This window comes from Peromyscus californicus, unplaced genomic scaffold (genome assembly GCF_007827085.1).
Source record: "Peromyscus californicus insignis strain IS unplaced genomic scaffold, ASM782708v3 Scaffold_15__1_contigs__length_86483966, whole genome shotgun sequence".
Lineage (NCBI taxonomy): Eukaryota > Metazoa > Chordata > Mammalia > Rodentia > Cricetidae > Peromyscus > Peromyscus californicus.
In genome coordinates, this window is record NW_026294447.1 from 25,134,509 (window position 1) to 25,157,324 (window position 22,816).

Here is a 22,816-nt window from a genome sequence, read left to right on the forward strand (position 1 = left end):
ATTTATAAAAAAATGAAGTACTGTTAGAACATTGTACTAAGTGAAAGAAGCCAGACACAGAGGCCAATACAAGTTTGATTCTGTTTATATGATCCATCCACAACCATGGAGATGCAAAGGTATTAATAGCTGCCAGGAGAACCCAGTATGGGAGGGACAGTACTGCTAACAGGTACAAGTTTCTTCTGTTTCTTTCTTCTTTTAAAATCTTCTAGCTCTCCTAATATCCAGTTCCTTAGCATGCCAATCTGTGAAACCTGTGACATCCTATCAGGCTAAATGAATGAGTACTAAACTTCCTGGTCAATTGAAAACAACTACTATGAAAAGAAATAAAGCTAATGAAGAACTGAAAATGCAAAAATCCCCCTAGAATTAGAAATTGCAAACTATAGTATCACCAAGTGACTGATGTTTACTGCAAATAAATACATGACCATCACTTTTTTGAAGAGAACCTAACTCAGTAAACTATTTTTATAGGTTGTAAAACAATGCCATCTGCTTTCAGAGTAATCAAAATAGAGCAACATTAATATTTTATAACCAGTTGCACACATCCAAAATAGATATCTCATTCATAAAATCATTCCTCTAGCAATGAAAATATTCATTTGGATACTGAAGAGATTAGGCATATGCCTTTTTTTTTGTCCCAAACAGCCAACAATATAGGCAGACATACTTAATAAACACTGAATTTTCATACAATGCAAGTACTTTAAATCAAATAAAGTGTTTGTGAAATTTTGTATATATATTGTACATTTAAATATAAATAAGACTTGTATAAAGTGAAAAGCAGATGGACTGTTCTACACCCAGGTACCCTATTTGATAAGTCCAATAATTGCACATTTGGATGTTATAGACTGTCAAAGTGAGATGAACCTCTCAACACATTCAACTTCTATGTTTGCCTTGCTGCAGATCTGTAATACGCCATCAGTACATGTGGACCCGTTTACAGACTATACTTGGTGTCCCAGGAGCATTAACTATGGAAGGAACGGTACAATTTCAGTGCTTAAGCTTAACAGCCCTAACAGTGGTTGGGTTTGGGTGGAGAGGAAGGGTAAGAGTCGCGTGGCTTCCTTACATTATCTGAAATAAAATGCCGGTAGCCAATTTTATTTCCTTTGTTTTCTAGCACAAACTCATCATTTTCTAAGTTGCTATTTTTTTACCAGACATGTAGGGCTCATTTATTCTTTAAAAACAAATTCTATTACTTGACTGAGTAGCATATAACATCTATTCTTGTGTTTGCCTGGCCAGAACCCAGGTCTTGAAAGTGCTAGGTAAGTGCTCTACCTTGACATTTAATTTTAATTTTACCTCTGATTTAATTTTATCATTTTTAAGAGTCCAATTACACTTTGACAAGTTCCTCAAACTTCCCTATAAACTTTGCAGTTCAAATGTTTTTTTGTGCAGTTTCTAACTATGTTGGAGGTGCTGTTATAATAGTTTCATGGACAGATAAACTAAAGATTGGAAGTATTAAGTAATAAACAACTGAAATCAGACTCCAATCTTCTGCTTTCTCTTCCTATCTAGTCTTCAAGTCTGCTCAGCAGTTAATTACTATTTACCATATGAAGCTATTGTGGGGATTAAGTAATACACGTAAAATATCTAGTCTAGAACCTGTTAGATACTGAGTAATCAAAAATACCATTATTATCAATACATGGACAGCTGCTTTTTTAAAAAATATTCACTCTAAAAACTTACCAAGAACATAGATAGATGGAACTACCAGATAAATTCTTTACAATCACATGAAAAGCTTACTTATTTAGTAATTAATAATGACTGGACATGTAATTCAGGGGTATAGCATGTGTTAACATGTGTGAAGTCTTAGTATGCTTCCCACCAAAAACTCTAACAAATCTTTAGAATCATAATATTCATATGTAGGAGCAGAGCTAAATTCTGAAATCAATCTGCAAATTATTACTATCTAGACTTGTTCAAAAATTTCAGGGTGTTTTGTTTGCTTGTGTGGCACTGAGGCCTGAACCTAGGGCTTGGTATACTGGTTCAGGCCTCATGATATACTGGCACTCTATATCCCAAGCCCAAGTTTTTAAAAGTACTTTCTTCTTCAACTTCATGTAAACATTCATTCACCTACAAGTGCCTTCTGTAGGAATGCAACAGTCATCCTTTGGAGACAGGATCTGACAATGTGGCCTTCCACTGTAGCAGTAGTCCTATCTGTACCTCCCAAGTATCCTTTTAAGTTTTAATGTTCTTTTTTTTTTTTGGTTTTTCGAGACAGGGTTTCTCTGTGTAGCTTTGCGCCTTTCCTGGAACTCGCTTTGGAGACCAGGCTGGCCTCGAACTCACAGAGATCCGCCTGGCTCTGCCTCCCAAGTGCTGGGATTAAAGGCGTGCGCCACCACCGCCCGGCCTTTAATGTTCTTTTTAAATGTAACTGTTTTCAGCTTTGTTAAAGGTGTGCAAAAATCTTTGGTGAAAAAAATAGAAAACTTTTAATTCTCAAACCTTAAGGAAATGTAAATAAGTAAATGGAAAGTTCCTTAGTACAGAAAGAGAGCATGCACTACTAATGTCTGTATCTTCCCTAAATTAAATCTGTAGATTCAATGTAATAAAAAAAAAAAACTGAGTCACATCAAGCATAGTGTCACAAACTTATAAGGCTAGCAGGAGGTGAGACAAGAGGATTTCTAGTTCAAGACCAGCCTGAGCAATAATATAGTAAGATACCCTGTTTCAAAAAACAAAACATCCAATCAAAGCTTTTCATGAAAGTTAGCCAGCTGATTCTCAAATACATATGGTAGAGGAAAAAGCCAAAACAGCCAAGAAAGCTCTTAGCTTTCTGTGGCTGTCTTTAAGAAATTACAGCCCCAAACATCAAAGGTTATTCTCTCAAACACACCTGATGCCCAGGGTGAAATCAATGAGCAAAAATCAAGGCACTAGCAGTACCACTGTCCTCCTGCAGAAGCTGTGGAGAAGAATCAGTCCATCCTGTCTGTTCCATCTTCTAGAACCATTTCCCATCTATCTAGCTGCCATAACTTGAACTTTCCATTTGCTCTGTCTTTGTATCAAGCCTTCTCTCTGGGTTTACCCGTAGGTTGTAGGTGTAAGGATTATGTCCTTAATTACGTCACCAGCCTGCGACAGCGTCCCAGCCTAAAATGTGGGGGGACCCTCTGTGCCCTCTTTCTTTCTGCACTCTCTCCTTCCGTATTCCCCCTCCTCCCGGTCTCTCTTCCTCTCTTCTCTCTCTCTCTCTCTCTCTCTCTCTCTCTCTCTCTCTCTCTCCACCCTCCCTCTCTTCCTCTCTTTCCCAATAAAGCTCTAGAAAGGTAACCATGGCTCTTGACTCTCCTCCAGCACTCTCCTCTGTCAGCATGGCCAGCCACAAGCGCTGCCGCTTAACCAACTGTAAGGAAAAGGGGCCAGGCAAAGAAATCCACTCTGGCCCCGAAACCAGGGCTAGTGAAAGAAACACACCTTGGCCATGAGACCCAAGCCAGTGAAAAAAACACTTTAGCCCTGAACCCAGAACCTAAGAAACATGCCCCGACCCTGAAGTCAGTGTCAAAGAAACACATTTTGGCTCTAAAATCAGAGCCAGTGAAAGAAATACACCCTGGCCCTAAAATTAGAGCCAAAAGGCTAAATAAAACCAGTGAAAGAAACAGAGGTTGGCCCTGAAATCAGCCATCTCTGCCCCTGGCCAATGAAACTAACCAATTCCTGAGCAGGAAAACTAACCAGTCCCTGAGCAGAAAATCTTCTCCCTGGAGAAACTCCACCCCTTAGAAGCCCTATATAAACCACCCTGCCTGTTCAGCTGTTGGCTGTTCTTTCCCACTCGGGCAGAGGCAGCCACTCTCCTGGACTCCTCCTTCCCAAATAAATCTCTTTCTTAAAAGAGTCTTGGGTGAAAACCTTAATTTGCAGGGCACATCCCTTAGCAGGACTGAGCTGAAAAAAACCTTGCTGAAATATTCCCTCTAAGGGGCTGAGCAAGGCGAGCAGAAAAAGTAACAACTTTTCACTGAGCTGGATGAGATTACTACATTTCTGCAGGGGCTTCCCCGTTAGCAGAGTGAAGCAAAAGAAGCAACATCTTATCTTGGGCCAGAGATAAGAAACAGAGCTCTGCTGGGAAGCACCCTTAAGAAGGATGAGATGGGGGAGAGAAGCAAAGTTCATCTGTAATGGGTCTCTCTCGGAGGAGCAAGATCGCCATATCCTGCGGGAGACCATCCCCACTGTACCCCAGCTTCAGATATCACCTGACTTCCTTACAAGTCAGGATACCTCTCCCTCCAGAACTTTCCTATTGCAGCTCTAGGTATAACCTGGCTTCCCAACAAGTCAGGATACCTTTCCCTCCAGAGCTTTAACACTCACATAGTTAACTTTATTACACGATGAGGATAAAACTAAGGGACTGGTGTACTTTAAGGCTACATTTCATTTGGCTCCTAAGGATGAGTTTTACATAAGCTGAATGCTATTAACAAGATAGAGCCGGGCGGTGGTGGCGCACGCCTTTAATCCCAGCACTCGGGAGGCAGAGCCAGGCGGATCTCTGTGAGTTCGAGGCCAGCCTGGACTACCAAGTGAGTTCCAGGAAAGGCGCAAAGCTACACAAAGAAACCCTGTCTCGAAAAACCAAAAAAAAAAAAAAAAAAAAAAAAAAAAAAAAAAAAAAAAAAAAGATAATAAAAATATCTTTCAATGGGAGAAATTATCTGTTAATCCCTGCCATAATGATATAAACATTTTCCAGTTAATGTCCTAGTTATATGTGTGTGTTTGCCTGTACATTTTTCAGTTGGTGCTCTGGGTGTATGCATGTGTTCATGTACATATTTGCCTGTTCTTCTATGTTATACAACACAGACTTTAGATTCTGAATCAAAATCTTTTACATGGGTATTGAAAACAACCCCAACTTTCTTTCTGATTAGAATACTGACTTCCTTGATTTTTTTCTTCCACTGACAATTGAACATTCACAAAACAGTTTTGCTCTTCTCATACTTAATGTATCCACTCAAGAACTGAACAGTATTTACTGAGCACCCTATTATGGAGCAAGCCACCACACTTAATTTAGGGATATAAAAAGATATTTCTGTGCTCAGGAAAGACTTGAGACATTCCTTAGGTATGCAAATAATATTGTCACCAAAACAATCAAATTACTGGAGATAAATAAGTGTATGAAAGTCTCATGTCAGCTCCTATGCTGACCTAATCAGAAAAGCTTGGTAGAAGTTGTGTGTAACATTTCTCCCTGAAATCTGCAAATGTTGAAGCTTTCAAGTGGTAAAAGTGATAGGAACACAGACTGGTACAGCAAGTATTATTAGCAAGTGCAATGACTTCTGGTTTGATACTACAGTGAAACATGCCAGAGAGTTGTAACTAGGGGTAAAACAGGAAGACAATGTGGTAGAAAAGATGTTAGGACACTTGAAGGTGTTTGAGGTATGATGAGCCTTTAAGTGTAGAATCTGCTTTTGAGATTAGAAAGCAGGTCAGAGCTAAAACCTGGAGTGTAGATGGGGGCCATTAACAGTAAAGATATGGGCATCTGAGAACAGGGGCAACTTAATCAATTAATACATAGATAGAAGAAAAGAGACTTGTAAACAGAACACTGAAAGCACTGACAATGAAGGGAGGATTTGGCTACAGAAGACAAGTCTGCAAAAGTGTAATCAATGAAATGGAATGGACTGGTCGTGATGGTGCCTCCCCAGCACTGGAGGGGGGGGAGGGCAGAGGCAAGGGGGTCCTGTGAGTCTGAGGCCAGCCTGCTCTTACATAGTGAGTTTCAAGATAGCTAGGGCCACATAGAGAAACCCTGTCTCAAAAACACCAGAGAGAGAGAGAGAGAGAGAGAGAGAGAGAGAGAGAGAGAGAGAGAGAGAGAGAGAGAGAGACCGAAACCCCAGAGGTAGAGAACTCAGAGCACTGAGAAAGCAACATGTATCCCAAATCATGGGGTGTCTTCAGATGAATGCATAGGTGTAACAGAAGCAAAGGAGTAATAAGACAAATACAGGGATGCTGGCTTCCCCATGCATGGGAGAGTGCCACTCATTGAAATGGGATACAAAGAAATCTGATATCAAGAAGAGAACTGGCATTCAGATTAGTTAAATGAGTTTTAACAATGAAATACCATTACATTTCTTTGCTTTTTATGATTCAACTACATCACTCAGCTGGAATGGTAAGATCAGATAATCTGAGTGCTTAAACACAAGCTAAACATTTTGAACTTCATCTTCCTGACAATGAGGATCCATGAAAGATTTGAGAACAGTTGGTGTGACATGCTCAGTAATGTGCTATAGAAAGACTGTGACAGCATCATGTGAAAGTTCAGAAAGGGAGAAAGATCCTCATAGGGAAACCAACTAGTAAACCACTACAAATTATTAAGCAAAATAAATAAATTAATTAACATTTTAATAAAAAAATAATAGTAAGAACAGACAAAAATGAGCAGGATGGGGCTGGGGTGAGAGCTTAGGTTGTTAAGTGTTGCCACACAAGTATGAGGATCATAGTTTGGATCCCCAAAACCCATGTAAAAAGCCAGGGACTATTCACTTATAATTCCAAAGCTAAAAGTCAGAGACAGAAGGGTCCCTAGGCTTTTTAGTCAAGCAGTCCCGCCAATCAGTGAGCTCCAAGCCAAATGGGAGACCTTGACTCAAAAATAAATGAATGAATGAATCAATCAATCAATCAATCAATGACTAAATATGGAGAAACACTTGAGATATCTCTCATTGACCTCTGACCTCCATATGCACACATGTGCACACACACCCACACATACGCACCCCGATCCTCACAAACACAAACGAAAGAGCAATATTTAGCTCAAGAGGCAATGTAAAGATGTCCCACACAGACCAGGCATGGTGGCACATTCCTTTAATCCTAGAAGCAGAGGCAAAAGTTCTCTGTGAATTTAAGACCACCATGGTCTACATAGAGAGCTCCAAGACAGCCAGGACTACATAGAGAGACCTTGTCTCAAAGGGGTGGGGGGGAGTCCCATACATTTCAAATTCTGAGGTCTCAATATAAATTTACCCTTTTCTACCTATCATTAAACATTCATGCCAATTGGAGGAAGGTGATATCACTTACAAAAGTATAAATACTAGTCATCTATTCAACTATTTTCCCCAAGATCTATTTCTATAGTATGAATACTTCAACAAAGGTACTATATATTAAATATATGAGTGCATATACATGACGTACATAGATTTCAAATTAAATTTAACAAGCTTCAAAGCCAGTCATGGTGCAATGCTAGCACCTGAGAGGACAAGGCAGGGACATCTTAAACTCAAGTGAGTGAAACAGAGAAATGAAGAAAAGGAAGGTTCTAGCCAAAAACAAAGAACTCTTTCTGTTCTAAGGCATCAAAGACTTGTAACATGACCTTTCTCTTTTCACCTGAGCCACCAGGAAATTTAAGAACCAAATTCAATGACTTATAGCTGTAATCGGCTCATCTCTAACCTGATAATGTTTCTTTTCTTCACACAGTGACTATTTAGTTGTTCTTTCTCTTTCTGCTCTTTATTCATTGCTTACCTGGATACAATACAATCCTTAATAAATGAAATACTAGTGCAAAAATGGCTTACTATATTTAAAACAGCTTGTTCTATTAAGAATATTAACTGGAGTCATGGTTTGAATCTTTCATTTTTCAAAGGCTTGCTATCCAGCTAATGGTGTTATTTTTGGAAGTTCTAGAAACTGAAGAGGTGGGGCAGAGCTGAAGAAAGTAAGTCACTGCAGACAAATTCCGACAAGTACATGATCCCCAGGCTGCTTCCTGTCTGTGGTGCTGGAAACAGTTGCCCTCTGCCACAGACTACCATCTGTATCTAAGAAGCTCAATGACCTACACATCAAGAAATATGAAGATAGCCTAATGGCTCACAACCAATGATGAAGAAAAATATCTTGAAAGCAGCCATAGGGAAAGAAATGATAAGTTGTATACAGAATTGGATCCAGATGAAAAGAGACTTGTCAAAAACATTGCAAGAAAGAAGACAGTGAAGTAAAATATTTAAAGACAAAGGGGGAAAACAAACCCATAAATCTAGGATTCTAAACAGAGCAAAAGTGTCTTCCAAAAAGTATTAAAGGCAGTCTTTAAAATAGGCTTTCATTAGCAGACAATCACCATAGAGGAAGTGTTAGTTTTTCAAGCACAAATAAGATTATACAGAATAGACATAATTTCTATGTAAGGGGATGATAGTACTAAAATGATACTAGATGGAGAAATGTATAAGACTTTTTTGTCACTTACAAATCTTACAAAGGTCTATCTCGCTGGTAGTACACATACTAAGTATTTGTGAAGCCCTGGGTTCTATCCTCAGCCCTGAAAAACTTAAAAATCCTACAAAGATAACAATTTACATAAATAATACAGTGTTGGATTTACATAGGTAAAACATGATAACAAAAGCATAAGTGCTGGGAAAATGGAAGTATACTCTTGTAAGGGTCTTAAGTGCAAACTGCTATAATACCACTTAGAGGTGGAGACCCTGACCAGTTTACAGATACATGTTATGAACTAAAAAAAGGGAGAGGAAGGAAAGGGGAAAGATGGGAACTAAACAGGCCAAACAGAAAACGAAAAGCAAGACGACAGACTCAAACTTAATCATATCAATAATCACATTACATGCAATAATTCCAAACTCTCCATTAAAAGGCAGATATAATATATATACATGATATACATATACATGCATATATATGTATATATGCATGTATATGTATATATATGTATATATATATATAAATTCTCACTAGGCATGATGATGTACTCCTGTCATCTCAGCATCCCGGAAGCTGAGGTAGGAAGATTACTTCAAGTTTAAGGCTAGCCTGGGCTACACAGTGAATGCCAGGTCAGTCTGGGTTACATAACAATACCCTGTCTCTAAAGCAAGCAATCAGCTAAGCAATTGGGGCTGGGGCATGTAGCTCAGTCGGTAGAGTGCTTGCCTATCTCGAATGCATAAAGCTTTGGGTATGATCCTCAACACCACATGAGTCAGGCATGGAATCACATGCCTATAATCCCAGCAGCCAGGAGGTGGAAGCAGGAAGATCAGAACTCAAGATCATTCTCAACTACATAGTGAGTTTAAGGCCAGCCGGGGATACACGAGATACATCTTGTCCCATCTATGCACAGCATGGGTCCTAGAACTCCAACTAAGGGTGACTAGTGAATGACACAGACACAGAGAAACTGGGAAACTGGTGGTCTGGGCTCCCTGATGGAGAAGCCACAGCACCCCAGAAGCTCAGTGTGTTAGTATATACGGTGGAACAGGGGCGCTAGTTATTGCATACAGCTGAACAAGGAGACAGGCTTAGCTAATCTCACTAGGAGCAGTCTTCCTAAGGGAGACGTCTTCAGGCTATAAACATCCAGGGGGAGAAGGCTGTGGTGGAGTTTTTTTGCACATACTATCAATATCCACACACGGACCAGGAAAAGGCTTTACCATCCCTCTAAGTGTCACCCAGGAAAGGCTCTGCAACTCCCACAGGTCTAAGACATTAAGGTCAGCAACACACAGTCACACAGGACTTCACTTATTCCCTATACTGGCTCAAAATGAATAAATTAAGGGGGGGCAATCAAGTAATAGGAAACCCACTTTAAATATTAAAAAGATGGGAAAAGTCCTACCATGCAACACTAATCAGATAAAAGCAAATGGGGCTATACAGATAACAATGTAAAAGTGCTGGCCACCCACACCTGATAACCAGAGTTCCATCTCCAGAACCCATGTAAAGGTGGAAGGAGAGTCAACGCCACAAACCAACCTCTACGTGAGCATTGTATCCCTCCCTCCCCCCCCCCCTCACACACACACACACACACACACACACACACACACACACACACACACACACAAGTATTATAGATTATAGGAGTATAACAGGGCCCCAAAGTTTAGTAGGCCCCAGACCTTAGCACAACTAACTCCATGACAGAAGTACTATTCAGACTGTAAAACTCAGCACATAGCCAGTACCACCTGCCAAAATGAAAACAAAGACCTAATCCATCAAAGTCCATAGTTCTGAGAAAGTCTCTAAACGTACTAATCTTTGTTGTGGAATATTACTTTAACTAGGCAAAAATGTGTTAAATTTGTTTATGCTGAGGAATATTGCTTTAACTGTGTAAAGGTGTGTTACATTTGTTTAACAATGTAAGGATGTGTGTCTAATTATGTAAAGATGTGCTGCACTTGTTTCACCTTACTTGCCTAAAGCACCTGATTGGTCTAATAACCAGCTGACTGGCCAATAGCTAGGCAGGAGAGAGGTAGGCGGGGCTGGCAGGCAGAGAGGAATAAATAAGAGGAGGAATCTAGGCTTAGGAAAAGAGAAGAGGAGGAGAGAATGAGGGGAAAGAAAGGGAGTTGTTGGGGGCCAGCCAGGCAGCCACCAGACAGATACCAGAAGCAGTCAAAGTCAGATATACAGAAGGGAAAAAGAGGTAAAAAGCTCCGAGGCAAAACATAGATGAAAAGAAACAAGTTAATTTAAGTTAAAAAAAAAAAGGTAGACAGAAACAAGCATAAGCTAAGGCCAAGCATTCAAAACTAATAGCAAGTCTCAGTGTCATGATTCGGGAGGTGGTTGGTGGCCTAAACGGAAGCCTGCTACAAATCTTGCTTTTGACTTCTAAAGTTTACTTCTAGCTAACTGCTCTCATTAACTGAAGTATGTCAACCCAAAACATGGTTTTTGTGCTTAAAAGCTCTCCCTGAGAAAGGCTCAGTGCTACACTAGGATCGTGAGCCCAGTGCAGTCGCCAGCTGACTAATAACAAATTTTCTGTTGGCTTAAACCTGTATCCAAGCAGTCTTCTCAGGTGGGTACCCCACAACACTAGTAATAAAGAGGCCACTCCATAATGATAAAGGGCTAACTTATTTAAAAAAGAAATAAGTCAGGTATGGTGGCACATACCTGTAATATCACCTCCTTCTAAGGTTGAGGCAGAACTGTTTATGACCAGAAGTTCAAGTACAGTCTGGGCAACATTCTCTCAAGAGAAAGGAAACAAGACAAAATAATTCACAAACTTAAATGTCATACTGGATCTTAACCAAAAGGCCACAATACAACTCACAACCTAAACCTTCAAGATACCTAAAGACAGGAACTGGAGAAAAGGTTCAGCATTTCAGAGCACTGGCTGCTCTTCAAGAGGACACTGGTTCACTTCCTGGATCCCACAAATACCTGTAACTCCAGTTCCTGTGGATCCAACACTCTTCTGGCCTCCACGGGCACCAGGCATGAACAGGAAGCTGAAGTTGGGGGCCATTCTAGATTAAAAGCAAGTTCCAGGCCACTAGGAACTAGGCTATACAAGAAGACTATTTCAGAAAAGGAGGTGGGGAAAAGCTAGCTAGCTGGGCGGGCATTGGAGCTCACACCTGTAATACCAGCATTTGGGCAAGGGAGAATGATTGCCAAGAATTCCAGGGCAGCCTGAGTTACAGAGTAAACTCCAGGCTAGCAATGAGCCAGTCTCAAAACAAAAGACTGTGGCTCAGTGGTAAAGGCACCTGCCACCAAGCCTGATTTGATCCCTGGGACCCATATGGTGGTAATAGTGCATATGCACAAAGTAAGCAGATAAAAGTGTGTTTCTTTTTAACTCTACAAAAACAAAACAAAATAATAATAATAAATCGTGGACTGGGATGCAGCTCAGTGGTAGAGTACTAATATATTTAAGACCCTGGTCTCTTCTCTATATGTTTTCATGGATAAACCTAGAGCAAATAAGTAAAAACAAAGTTTGTCTAACATAAAGAATATTTAATAAATGATTACATGGTTAAATTATACATTCATTCACTAACACAGTAGCAACATTAATAAAATAAGAAATTTTATCTTGTCTTTTATTACTAAAATTTCAATTTTAAATTTTTTTTACATCACACTTCCCACAAAACTAAATCCTTTAACAAATCCTTTCTACAGGAAACTGTTATGCTTTGCTCTTATTTCCATTTTTGTTTTCATTTACATTATCAGCTGAATCTCAATTTCCAGTCGAAGAGAGAGAAGAGGGAGTCTATGAGCAAGGGGCATCAAGATCATGATGGGGAAACATACAGAGACAACCAAACCAAACGAGTGGGAACTCATGAACTTTAGACCAACAGCTGTGGAGCCTCCCCGGGACTGAACTAGGCCCTCTGCATCAGTGAGACAGTTGTGTAGCTTGATCTGCTTAAGGGAGCCCCTGGATCTATCCCTGGTGCATGATCAGGCTTTTTGGAGCCCATTACCTATGGTGAGACACCTCGCACAGCCTTGAGGCAGGGGGAAGCGCTTGGACCTGTCTCTACTGAATGTACCAGTGTCTGTTGACTCCTTATGAAGGCCTTACCTTCTTGTAGGAGGGAATGGGAGGTGGGTTGGGGGAGGGGAGGCTGAAGGTGCAGGAGGGAAGAGAGGGATCTGTGATTGGTATGTAAAATGAATAAAAACATTTTCTTAAGAAAAAAAGAAAGTGAAAAAAACTCAAAAAAAAAAAAAGACCCTGGTCTCTTATCTCCAGCATCACAAAGAAAAAACTGAAAAGGGAAAAAACAAAAAAACCTACCCCACAATGAATGTGATTCATAACATGACTAAATGAAAAAAAAAAGTTTATAGCTGTAGTAAGCAGAAAACTCCAATGTTGATTCCTAGAAAAGATTCCCAGTAAAGTAGGCTTGAGAAGACATTCTCTACATTTGATATAAAATCTATTGTTTTAAAAAGACAAAAACCAAGGCTGGGGAGAGAGCGCCATTGGTCAAGTGGCGGCAGTGGCGGCGGCGGTGGCACAAGCACACGGACTTGAGTTTGGACTCTTAGCACCCACGAACATAAAGCTGGCCGTGGTGGCTGGCGTCCGATCCCTGGCACAGGTGGGTGAAGAAAGGACAGGTAGAGTCCAAGAGCTTGCTGGCCAGCTAGTCTAAGCCGTCAGTCAGGGCTGGGCTAGTGAGAGACCCTGTCTCAAAAACTTAGATAAAGAGACATCTAATGGTGACCTCTAGTCACCATCCCCCCCCCCTACACACAAAAACACCCCCACCATTTTTCTTTCTTCTTTCTTGTAAGAAAAAGTCTGTCAAAAACTTCCACATAGCATCAGAGTTCCTAGCCAGTTCAAAGCAAGAGGACAAAAAAAAAAAGGAATAAAGCACCCACATTATAAAGGGAAACACAAGAAAACCAATGGAATCTAGTGAGGGATGAGGGGGCAGATCTCGAGGTGGAGAGTTGGCTCAGTGAATAAGAATACTGCTTGTTTTTCCCAGAGGACCTGAGTTGCTCCAGTTCTAGGGGATCCAACGTCCTGTTCTGGCCTCCTCAGACACCAGGCACACAGTAGTACATTAACACACACGCAGGCAAAACACACACACACATACACACGCAAACATTTTTAAAGTCTGTATTTCCCCATACTAACTACAATCAGAAATAAATACCAAGATAACATTGGGGGGGGGGTGTTTTTCACTAGTTTTGTTGTTGTTGTTTTGAGATGGGGTCTTACACCTAGCCCTGGCTGGACTGGAACTCAGAAATCCGCCTGCCTCTGCCTCCTGAGTGCTGGGGTCTAAGAGCTATGCTAGCACACCTGCCTAAGACAACCTTTTAGAAGAGCTTCAAAACTACATAGGGCTATGTCCGACCGACCGAAGATCCACAGGGTGCTGGAAACAGTGCAACATTGCTGCGAAAATTAAAGAACTCCTAAGAGAAACAGACTGGGTCACGACTCGTAAGTATTTACAGTGTTTTCCCAGACTGATGTCCAGACTCAAACAGTCCCAGTCAAAATCCCAACGGGTTTCTGTTTTGTTCAGAAATTGAAAAACTAATCTTTCATTTTTTCCTGTTACTTTATGTGTATGGGTATTTTGCCTGCATATGTCTGTGTACTATGTGCATACCTGGGACCTCCAGAGACCCTAAGAGGGAGTTAGACTCCCTGGAAGTAGAGTTACAGATGCCTGTCAGCCGCCATGTGGGTGCTGGCAGCTGAACCCAGGTCCTCTGAAGAGCAGCCAGCTCTTAACCACCGAGTCATCTCTTGAGCACCTTTGTTTTTTGGAGGGTCTCACACTATGTTGCCCAGGCTAGGCTTGAAGAAGTTGCCTCATGTGATCCTCTGGCGTCAGCCTCCTGAGTTGCTGGACCACAAACTAGATGAGATGACAGGCATGTGCCACCATGATGACTGGGCTTCACAAGTTCCTCTTAAACCCCCATGGAGATACAAAGCCTGGCACTTCAAGCACAAGCAACAACAGAACTCTGAAAAGGAAGAGAAAAGTCGGAGAACACTAACTAGGTTTCAGGATTTATTTTAGTTACAACAATCAAAATATTGTGGTATTGGCAGCAGCACAAATAAAACAGATCACTGAAACAAAACAGAGTCTAGAAATAGACCCACACATATTTAGACAAACAAGTTTCACCAAAGCACAGGGCATTCAGTACTGCAGGACTTACAAGTCTGAGAACAACTAGAACAACTACATAGAATGACTGGGGTGGGGAACCACCCTACAACACACTTTACAGCACATCTACAAAGCAGGTAAATTTAAGATGAATCTCGGACCCAAACAAACCTACAACAGTATCACTTTTAGAAGCATGTAAGAAAATTCCTAATCATGAGTTAGGCAGGTTTTAGATGACACTGTCCAAAACTTAGCATAAAAGAAAAAGTTGATATAAATTTTTAATTAAGCTGAAATTTTGGTTTTGATGGTCCTGCTGGCGATCAAACCCAAGAATTTGTGCAAGGTAGGCAAACATTCTTGTCTGTGCTACATCCCCAACTCATAAAAATTTAATCAAAATTAAGAATGCTAGGGACTGGAAAGTTGGGTCTGTAGTTAAGAGCACTGGCTGCTCTTTAGAGAACCAGAGTTCAATGCCCAGCACCAACATGGCAGTTCACACACATCGGCAACCCCAGTTCCAGGGGACCTGACACCCTCTTCTGGCCTGTGTGGGCACTGCATGCACACAGTACAGAATCATACATGCAGACAAAACACCCATAAACATGAAATAAAAATAACAGTTTAAAAAAATTAAAAAACAAAATTTAAAATGCCTACCCCTTCAATGAACATATTAAGAATCATATAAATCAAAATAAAGCTTTCCTCTTTAGAAGATAAAATGTAAGAGAATGAAAAGATAAACCACAATCTACCGGGTGAGGGGGGGGGTTCTTGGCAAATCATTTATTTGGCAAAAATACTTGTATTCAGTGGCTGGGATGCTGCTGTAAGGAGAGCACCTGCCTAAGCTTAAGGTCCTGGTTTTGATCCTGAGCACTGAGAAAACAAAACAATAAAAACAACAAAGCAAGCCCACAAAAAAAACTTGTATCCTGAATTTATAAAGAACTTTAAAAACTGAGCTGAAAAACAAAACAATTTCAAATTCTGACAAGGGCTGAGGAGATGGGCCAGCAGATAAAGCACTTGCCATACAAACATGAAGACCCACATTCAGATCCCAACCTGGAGCTTGGAAGGCAGGGGCACTCGATTTCTGGAGCAAACTGGCTTGCTAGACTAGCTGGTATCAACAAGCTCTAGATTCAATTTAGAGACCCTATCTTAAATAAGATGAGAATGATCCAGAAATATTCATAACCTCAGTCTCCCATCCTGCACATATTCGTGCGAGCGCACGCGCACACACGCACACACACACACACACACACACAAATTACGAGATTTTAAGAGGAAACTTCACCAAAAAAGTTACACAATGGAAGTAAGCACACACAATCAGACATGACCAGCACACAAACTACAGAGGTTGAATTGAAGAGGACTGCCCACACAGAGCTATGCTAATGTATATATATATGGAGGAACTGGTACTCTCAAACTACTATTGAAATGTTAGGGCAGTTTCTTTTGTTGTTGTTTTGCTGCAACAAGGTCTCGATCATTCTGCAGCCCACGCTAGACTATAACTCATTATGTAGCTTCTACTAGCTTCAAACTTAAGGCAATCCTTCTCGATCAGCCTCCCACGTGCTGAGATTATAGGCATCAGCTACTGCAACCTGGCTTGGCAAGTTTTTTGTTGTTGTTGTTGTTGTTGTTTTGGTTTGGTTTTTGGTTTTTCAAGACAGGGTTTCTCTGTGTAGCCCTGACTATCCTCAAACTCTGAGATCTGCCTGCTTCTGCCTCCTGAGTGCTGGGTTTAAAGTTGTATGCCACCACTGCTCGGCTGGCATGTTTCTTAAATGTTAAATACACCACTACCACGTGATCCAGCCATCCCATTCCGAGGTACCGATCCATTCGAAATGGAAAGTATGCCTATCAGGTGCACTTTGCAGCAGCTTCACTTGTAGCAGCCCCAAACTACCCACATGTTAATCGACAGGTAAGTGGAAAAACTGTGGTCTGGCAGACTACAACTCAAGAGTAAAAACACAAACCACTGACACCCCAGAGGACAACACAGGTGGAGTTCAAAATAATGAGGCTGAGTAAAAGAAAAAAAAGTAAAAACACTATAGTGAAGTTTCAGTTATCTGCTATGTAATCCCATGTCTCTAAAACTGTACAAACTGCAAATGTAGAGAGTACACTGAGACTTGCTCAGGGATGAGGAGGAAGAGGAGGAGGAAGGGAAGCACGGAGAAACTTTGGGAGGTTAAGGACATACTCATTATCTTATGTATCTGGCTATAAGCTTTTGTTGCTTGGTTTTGCTGGCAGTAGTAGAGGTTGAACCTAGGACCTCAAGCATGCTAGGCAAGCACTCTACCACCGAGCTACAGCCTCAGCCCTCTTTTTCTGTTTCTTGTGTTGTGGAGAAGGTAACTCCAGGGCCTTGTACAGTGCATGCTTTATTATTGAGCTAAATGCCCAGCCCCTAGTTATATTTACCTTATTTGGGTAAGTCTAATGTTGATTTCATGAGGTACCCCATGTCAAAATTACTGTACAAACTTCAAATATGTGCAATTTATTGGATGACAACTGTACATTAATAAGGCTGTTAAAATGACCTAGCAGTAATCCAGTGGTTCTCAACCTTCCTAATGCTGAGACCTTTAATACAGTTCCTCATGTTGTGGTGACCCCCAACCATAAAATTATTTTCATTGCTACTTCATAACTGTAATTTTTGCTACTGTTAGGAAATGTAGTGTAAATAACTGATATGCAGGATATCTGATATGTGATTCCTGTAAGGGGTTGTAACCCACAGGTTGAGAACCACTGCAATAATCCATTCTTAGCTAAATAAGCACTTACATTTTTAAATCCCGATGGCGAACCTCCAACTTGCCACTTTATGTAGAAGCAAACCCACATTTCCAGAATATGCATAGTCTGGCACGAGCTGTGTCAGTCACCTTACATGTGCTAACCTTACTACCATTACCTTAAAGCTACTAGTTGTAAAGCAGAAGTGGGAAGGTAAAAAGGATACCACAAAACTTTAGAAACCAGACACGGCCTCTTCTTTTTCTACTTAACCCTTTTAGTGTCTACAGATCTTTGATATCATCATATATGATATCAACAACCAGTAGATTTGAAATCTGAACCCATCAGAGGAATTTTCGTTTTGTTTTGTTTGCTTTAAAACAGGATCTCACTATGTTGCTCTGGCACTCCCTATAATAGCTTTCTTAATGTGTAATCCTCCAGCCTCAGCATCAAAAGTGCAGCACCACACTTGGCTAAAATCTATACATTTAACTAGAATTTTCACTATGGTGGAAGGTTAACACTGGATATGGATATTTAAATTTTATGTTTTTATATAATAAATTTTTAAAGGAGAAAGAATCTTTTTGCTTTTTAATAATGTAAGGAATTTAAAAAAAAAAAAGTGGACTGAAGAGGTGTTTCAGTGGTTAAGAACACTGGCTGCTCTTCCAGAGGACCCAGGTTCAAGTCCCAGCATTCACATGGCAGCTCATAACTATCTGTAACTCCACTTCCAGAGGATCTAACACCCTCTTCTGGCTTCCTTGGGCACCAAGCACACACATATTGTGCAGACATACATAAAGGCAGAACATACGAAAAATAATTATTTTTTAATGAAAAACAATGAAGAAGACATCTTCAAAGGCTTTTAAATGTTGACCACTCTTCCAGACCTTTGCCCTGTGAGTAGGGATCTGTACAGAAGACCACACTAAAGTACTTGTAGAAGAGTAGTGCCAAAAGGAGACAGGTCATGTCTGGAAACACGTTTTCTAAGGGGAGTTGCTACTTTATTACCTAGATGTACAGAATTCTCCTATAAATACCCACAATGAACAGCACTTTTGTTTGGTCCAATATGGTTCTGTGTAATTACCAACTAAGCAGTTCCCTCATTGTATTTACTTAAATCCCTACTTATTTCCAAAAAGGATTTAAAATGGCTCTTCCAACTACAAATCAGGATACCAATTGGCAAGCCTCTAAGAGTTCACTCATTTCTCGCACTCATTTTCTTAGAAATCATATTAATCTCATTTTAAATAAAATAACTGTAACCGTTTAAAAATACAGAGTATTTTTATTGAAATTTAAATATTGAAGCTGAAATGTTGCTCAGAAGCAAAGTGCCTGCTAGCACACTTGAGCCCCAGGTTCAATTCCTAGCCCTAAGGCAGAGGGAGAGAACTTAAAACCAAGCTTAGCATTTGGGGGTCCATCTTTTAGTATGCATTATGACAAGCTCTCAGAAGCTGGTATTTTGACACTTCGGACTTGAATATTGCTATGACAGATTTTTCTGTTCATTTAGCAGCATCTAGCATACTATATCTAGTAGCAACTCCTCACAGAAGAAGTGTTTCCAGCCGGGTGGTGGTGGCAGCACTCGGGAGATAGGTGGATCTCTGTGAGTTCGAGGCCAGCCCGATCTACAGAGTGAGTTCCAGGACAGGCTCCAAAAGCTACACAGAGAAACCCTGTCTTGAAAATAAATAAATAAATAAAGTGTTTCCAGACATGGTCACTGTCTGCTGTTGGCAAGGTGTGTCTGGTCAGGCAGCATGGTTCCACAACTACCTTAGTGAGGTCTTCTACCCTCCAGCATGTGTCTGTAAGAATGCTCAACATCCGAAAGTCCTGAAAGATATCCTCTCCAGTGACTTCCATTTTTTAAAAAGAGTTCTTAAATTAATAAAGCAAAAAAAAGGTTTCTTTTCTTTTTAAGTATTCTATTTTCAAACAGAGGAAGCTAGTTCTACAAAATATCCAACATGTGTGATATCTCATGTTTCCCAAGTTAGGAGACACACACACACACAGAACACACACACACAACCACAAAAACCACATGCCAAAGAAACATAAAGAAACCAATCCTGAATCAACCATGGCAGTTAGTTTAAGAACTCTCAACTCCCTGTTGTAACTCAGCTTTTTACTTCTGCATTTATGCAGTCACAGCTTGTCTCAACTGAGTGTCAAGTTGCACTAAGTGTCCAGTTTCCAACTGCCATTATTTTGTAATCCATCTACATTCACGATGACTTCGTATGTCTCAGACGTATCTCTTCAGACAAATCTGGCTTCAATGACAACTCCAGGATGAAAATAAAATGTTAAAAACCTCTACCATAGTTAAATGGTTTCCATAACTGGATTAAATTCCTTCCTCATTATACCACAGGAGTAAGTACTTGTGATTAGCTGTCATACATGTAGGAAGGATGAAAAACAAATTAAGAGACACAAAATCTGGATTTCATTTTTGATTTAGTCTCCCATCAGCTTAGTAGAAACATGGCCTACCTTACTTACACTTTCTCATTTGCACAAAAAAAAAAAGGCAGTAAGATCTCATTTCTAGACAGATTACAAAAATCTATTATAGTAATTCATGTGAAACCCTTTGTAGACAGTAAAGCACCACACAAATGTTGGGTGTTAGTAGTGGTGTCTCAACACACCAAGGAAATACATCCCTGGAACAGACACACCACTTATATGTTTAAGTCACTTTCCAAAGCAGGCAGTCATTAGGAAGACAGCTTGAGATGAATGAGAATCCAAGCATCTGGGCTCTAACCTCAGTTATGCCATTATTCTGTATATGGGCCCTGGTCAACTTTCCTTTTCATCTCAAATTTCTCCACTGGGGGGAAAAATACAGAACCAAAAGTTCCATAAGTACATAGTCCTGTCCTTATCAACGTTATCTATGACCAGGTATCCAAAACCCTCCTTTTAACTTTATATTCCAAACTCAGCTCGGTTTGGTCTTTGGAAACACTGAAGTTGAAGACGGCCGGCAGTTAAGAAAATTTTAACGAAAACTGAATTCTGCACAGTTCCCGAGAATCTCGTTCTCTATAATTAGTTTTCCTTCTAAAGGACAGCAAAATGAAGAACAGTGTGTTGAAGAGCAGGGCGGGGTCCTTCCCCACAAGCTTCAGGAACCACCCACTTCCCAAAGAGGTGTAACTGCTTCCTCCGGGCCCTCACCTGCCAAAAAAAACTTGAAAGACTACGGGTTCTACTGCCCGAGCGAGCGCGTTGCTTTCCTTTCCCCTTGGGTGGGGATGGCAGCAGTCATCTGGCCAACACGCCCTCTAAACACCATTACCCACAACCCCCAAGTGTCCCTGAAGTCTCATCAAGGACTTAAGTTTCTAGCCTGACGCTTGTTGTATTGATGTTTTTCAGACCCCCCCCCCCCCCCGCCCGAACTCCAACGTGGGTCTCTTGTGGGTCGGTGCTGACCGGGTCTGTGCCAACTGCCAAGCTGCCCCTTCTTCCCTCGCCGCCCGCCCGTCCTCCCGCCCGCCCGCCCGCGCGTGGGCAGAGGCGCCGCCGGCCCTCACTCGGTCGCGAGGGCGAACCCCGGAGCTCGCGTGGGGGGTGACGGGCCGGCGGGGGGGCCGGCGAGGCCGAGGCGTCGCGCACACATACACACGCACACCGCCCACCTCCCACCCCCCCCCCCCCCCCGCTCGCTCCCCTCCTCACCCACCGATGACGATGCGCAGGTGCTTGAGGCGGGTCAGCGCGTCCTTCTTGGTGTCCAGCACCTTCTGGGTGGACTTCTTCACGTCCCCGTGCGGCTTCTTAGAGAACATCCTGCGGCCCCTCCCGGCCGGGTCCCGACGGCCCAGCGCAGGCGGTGGGCGGGGAAGAAGAGGCTAGCTGCGGCGGCTCATGCGCTCCCCCGCCGCGCGGGCCCCGCTGCCAGGCCCGCCTCACGCCGCCGCCCCCGCCGCCGCCGCCGCCGCCGCCGCCGCTGCACGGAACCTGCGGCCCCGGCTCCAATATGGCGGACCGGCCCCGCGCGCTGCAGCGACGAGGAGACGCGGAGCGGGGGCCGCCGCTGCCGCTGCCGCTGCCGCCGCCGCCGCCGCCGCCCAGGCCGCCCAGGCCGCGGCCCGGGCCCCACAGCCGCGGAGATGGAGCGCTCCGCCGCCGCCGCCGCGCCACTCTTCTCTCCCTGAGGCCCCCTGAAGGTTGAAGCTTCTCTAAGCAGCAGCTTCAACCGCGCAAGAGGCCAAAACCCAGCCGTGTGGGTGATGGAGTTTCACGACTCTGCCGTCGGTGGCGAACGGTCCCCGTGGCAACCGCCTTCTGACGTCAAGGGCTCGTGACGTCACGCCAGCGTGAGCTCATGCCGGCCGCTGTAACCTCTTGCTGGCTCAGAGAACCTGTGTTAGCACAACTGGAGGAGGGCAAGAGAGTTAAGGAGGGTGTTCTTTACCGCGTGCTGGGTGTAAACCGCAGTTCCTAGTGGTTTGGGGTTTTTTGTTTTGGTTTGGTTTGTTTTTTTTTAAAAAAAGATCTTTCCTCTCCACTCTTTAAATCACTCCTGGTAACTTAAGATAAACATAAGAGTAGATAGATGTGCAAGGCCAGCTTGATACCAGCTCTGAAGCCTTGGCTGTAACGTCATTTCACTTTCTAATTTGGATTCTTCCTGTGTTTTGCAAACTATTCACTTTCTAATTTGGATTTTCCCCGTGTTTTTGCAAAATCATGATTAAAAATGTACTGTGCCTTAGAGATGCGTAGGAGTGTGGTACATCCTTTTCCTTTAAATTACCATGCACATGGATGGCTAGGGCTACAGCTTGCTGGTGATCTCCAGTGCCAAAAAAAGAGAGACATAAATAAACAAAATATCTTGTACGAGTCCCACCATGTATGAGAGAGAAAACTTGAGAAATCTGGATGATTGTAAAGGAAGGCTGTCTTAGCCAGTGAAGTATTCACATAAATCCAGAGGAAACTCTGTAGATGGCAAGTCGAACAATTAACTGTGTGTGAGTGCTCTCCTGTCGTCCCAGCATTTGGGAGGTGAAATAATTCAAGGCTAGGCTGGGCTACATTAGACCATGTCTCCAAAACAAAACAGGACATAGAGAGAAATGAAAAATATGAATAATAATCACAGGATTATACAACTCTTGCTTCCTTGTCAGTGTCTACTATGGAATGATTTTTTTTGTACACTGTGAAGATGTGTCTTTGCCAAAGCGCCTTCTGATTGGTTTAGTAAAAGAGCTGACTCCGCTTACAAGTGTCTCTCTGGTTGCCCATCTCTAGTGCCCACACACTTATTCATCTGCCTTCTGTCACTCTGAATTCATATTTGTTAGAGGTTTTTGTTTGTATTTTTCTTTAAGAGATTTTTGTTGTTTTTTGGTTTTTTT

The 22,816-nt window shown here is 42.0% G+C and overlaps 1 protein-coding gene across 13 annotated transcripts in view; it reads right to left on the reverse strand.

Annotated features, from left to right (window-relative positions):
• Nucleotides 1–21,355, reverse strand: part of Ralgapa1 (Ral GTPase activating protein catalytic subunit alpha 1) — a 253,765-nt gene extending 232,410 nt beyond the window's left edge. For all 13 annotated transcript variants that reach the window (XR_008218314.1, XM_052738549.1, XM_052738556.1 and 10 more), the window contains exon 1: nucleotides 21,130–21,355. Coding sequence is in view for 12 of the 13 variants with exons in the window: in XM_052738549.1 (XP_052594509.1) it covers nucleotides 21,130–21,235 (106 nt within the window). In the remaining variant the exon portion in view is untranslated. The remainder of the gene's footprint in view (nucleotides 1–21,129) is intronic.
• Between the last annotated feature and the right edge of the window lie 1,461 nt (nucleotides 21,356–22,816).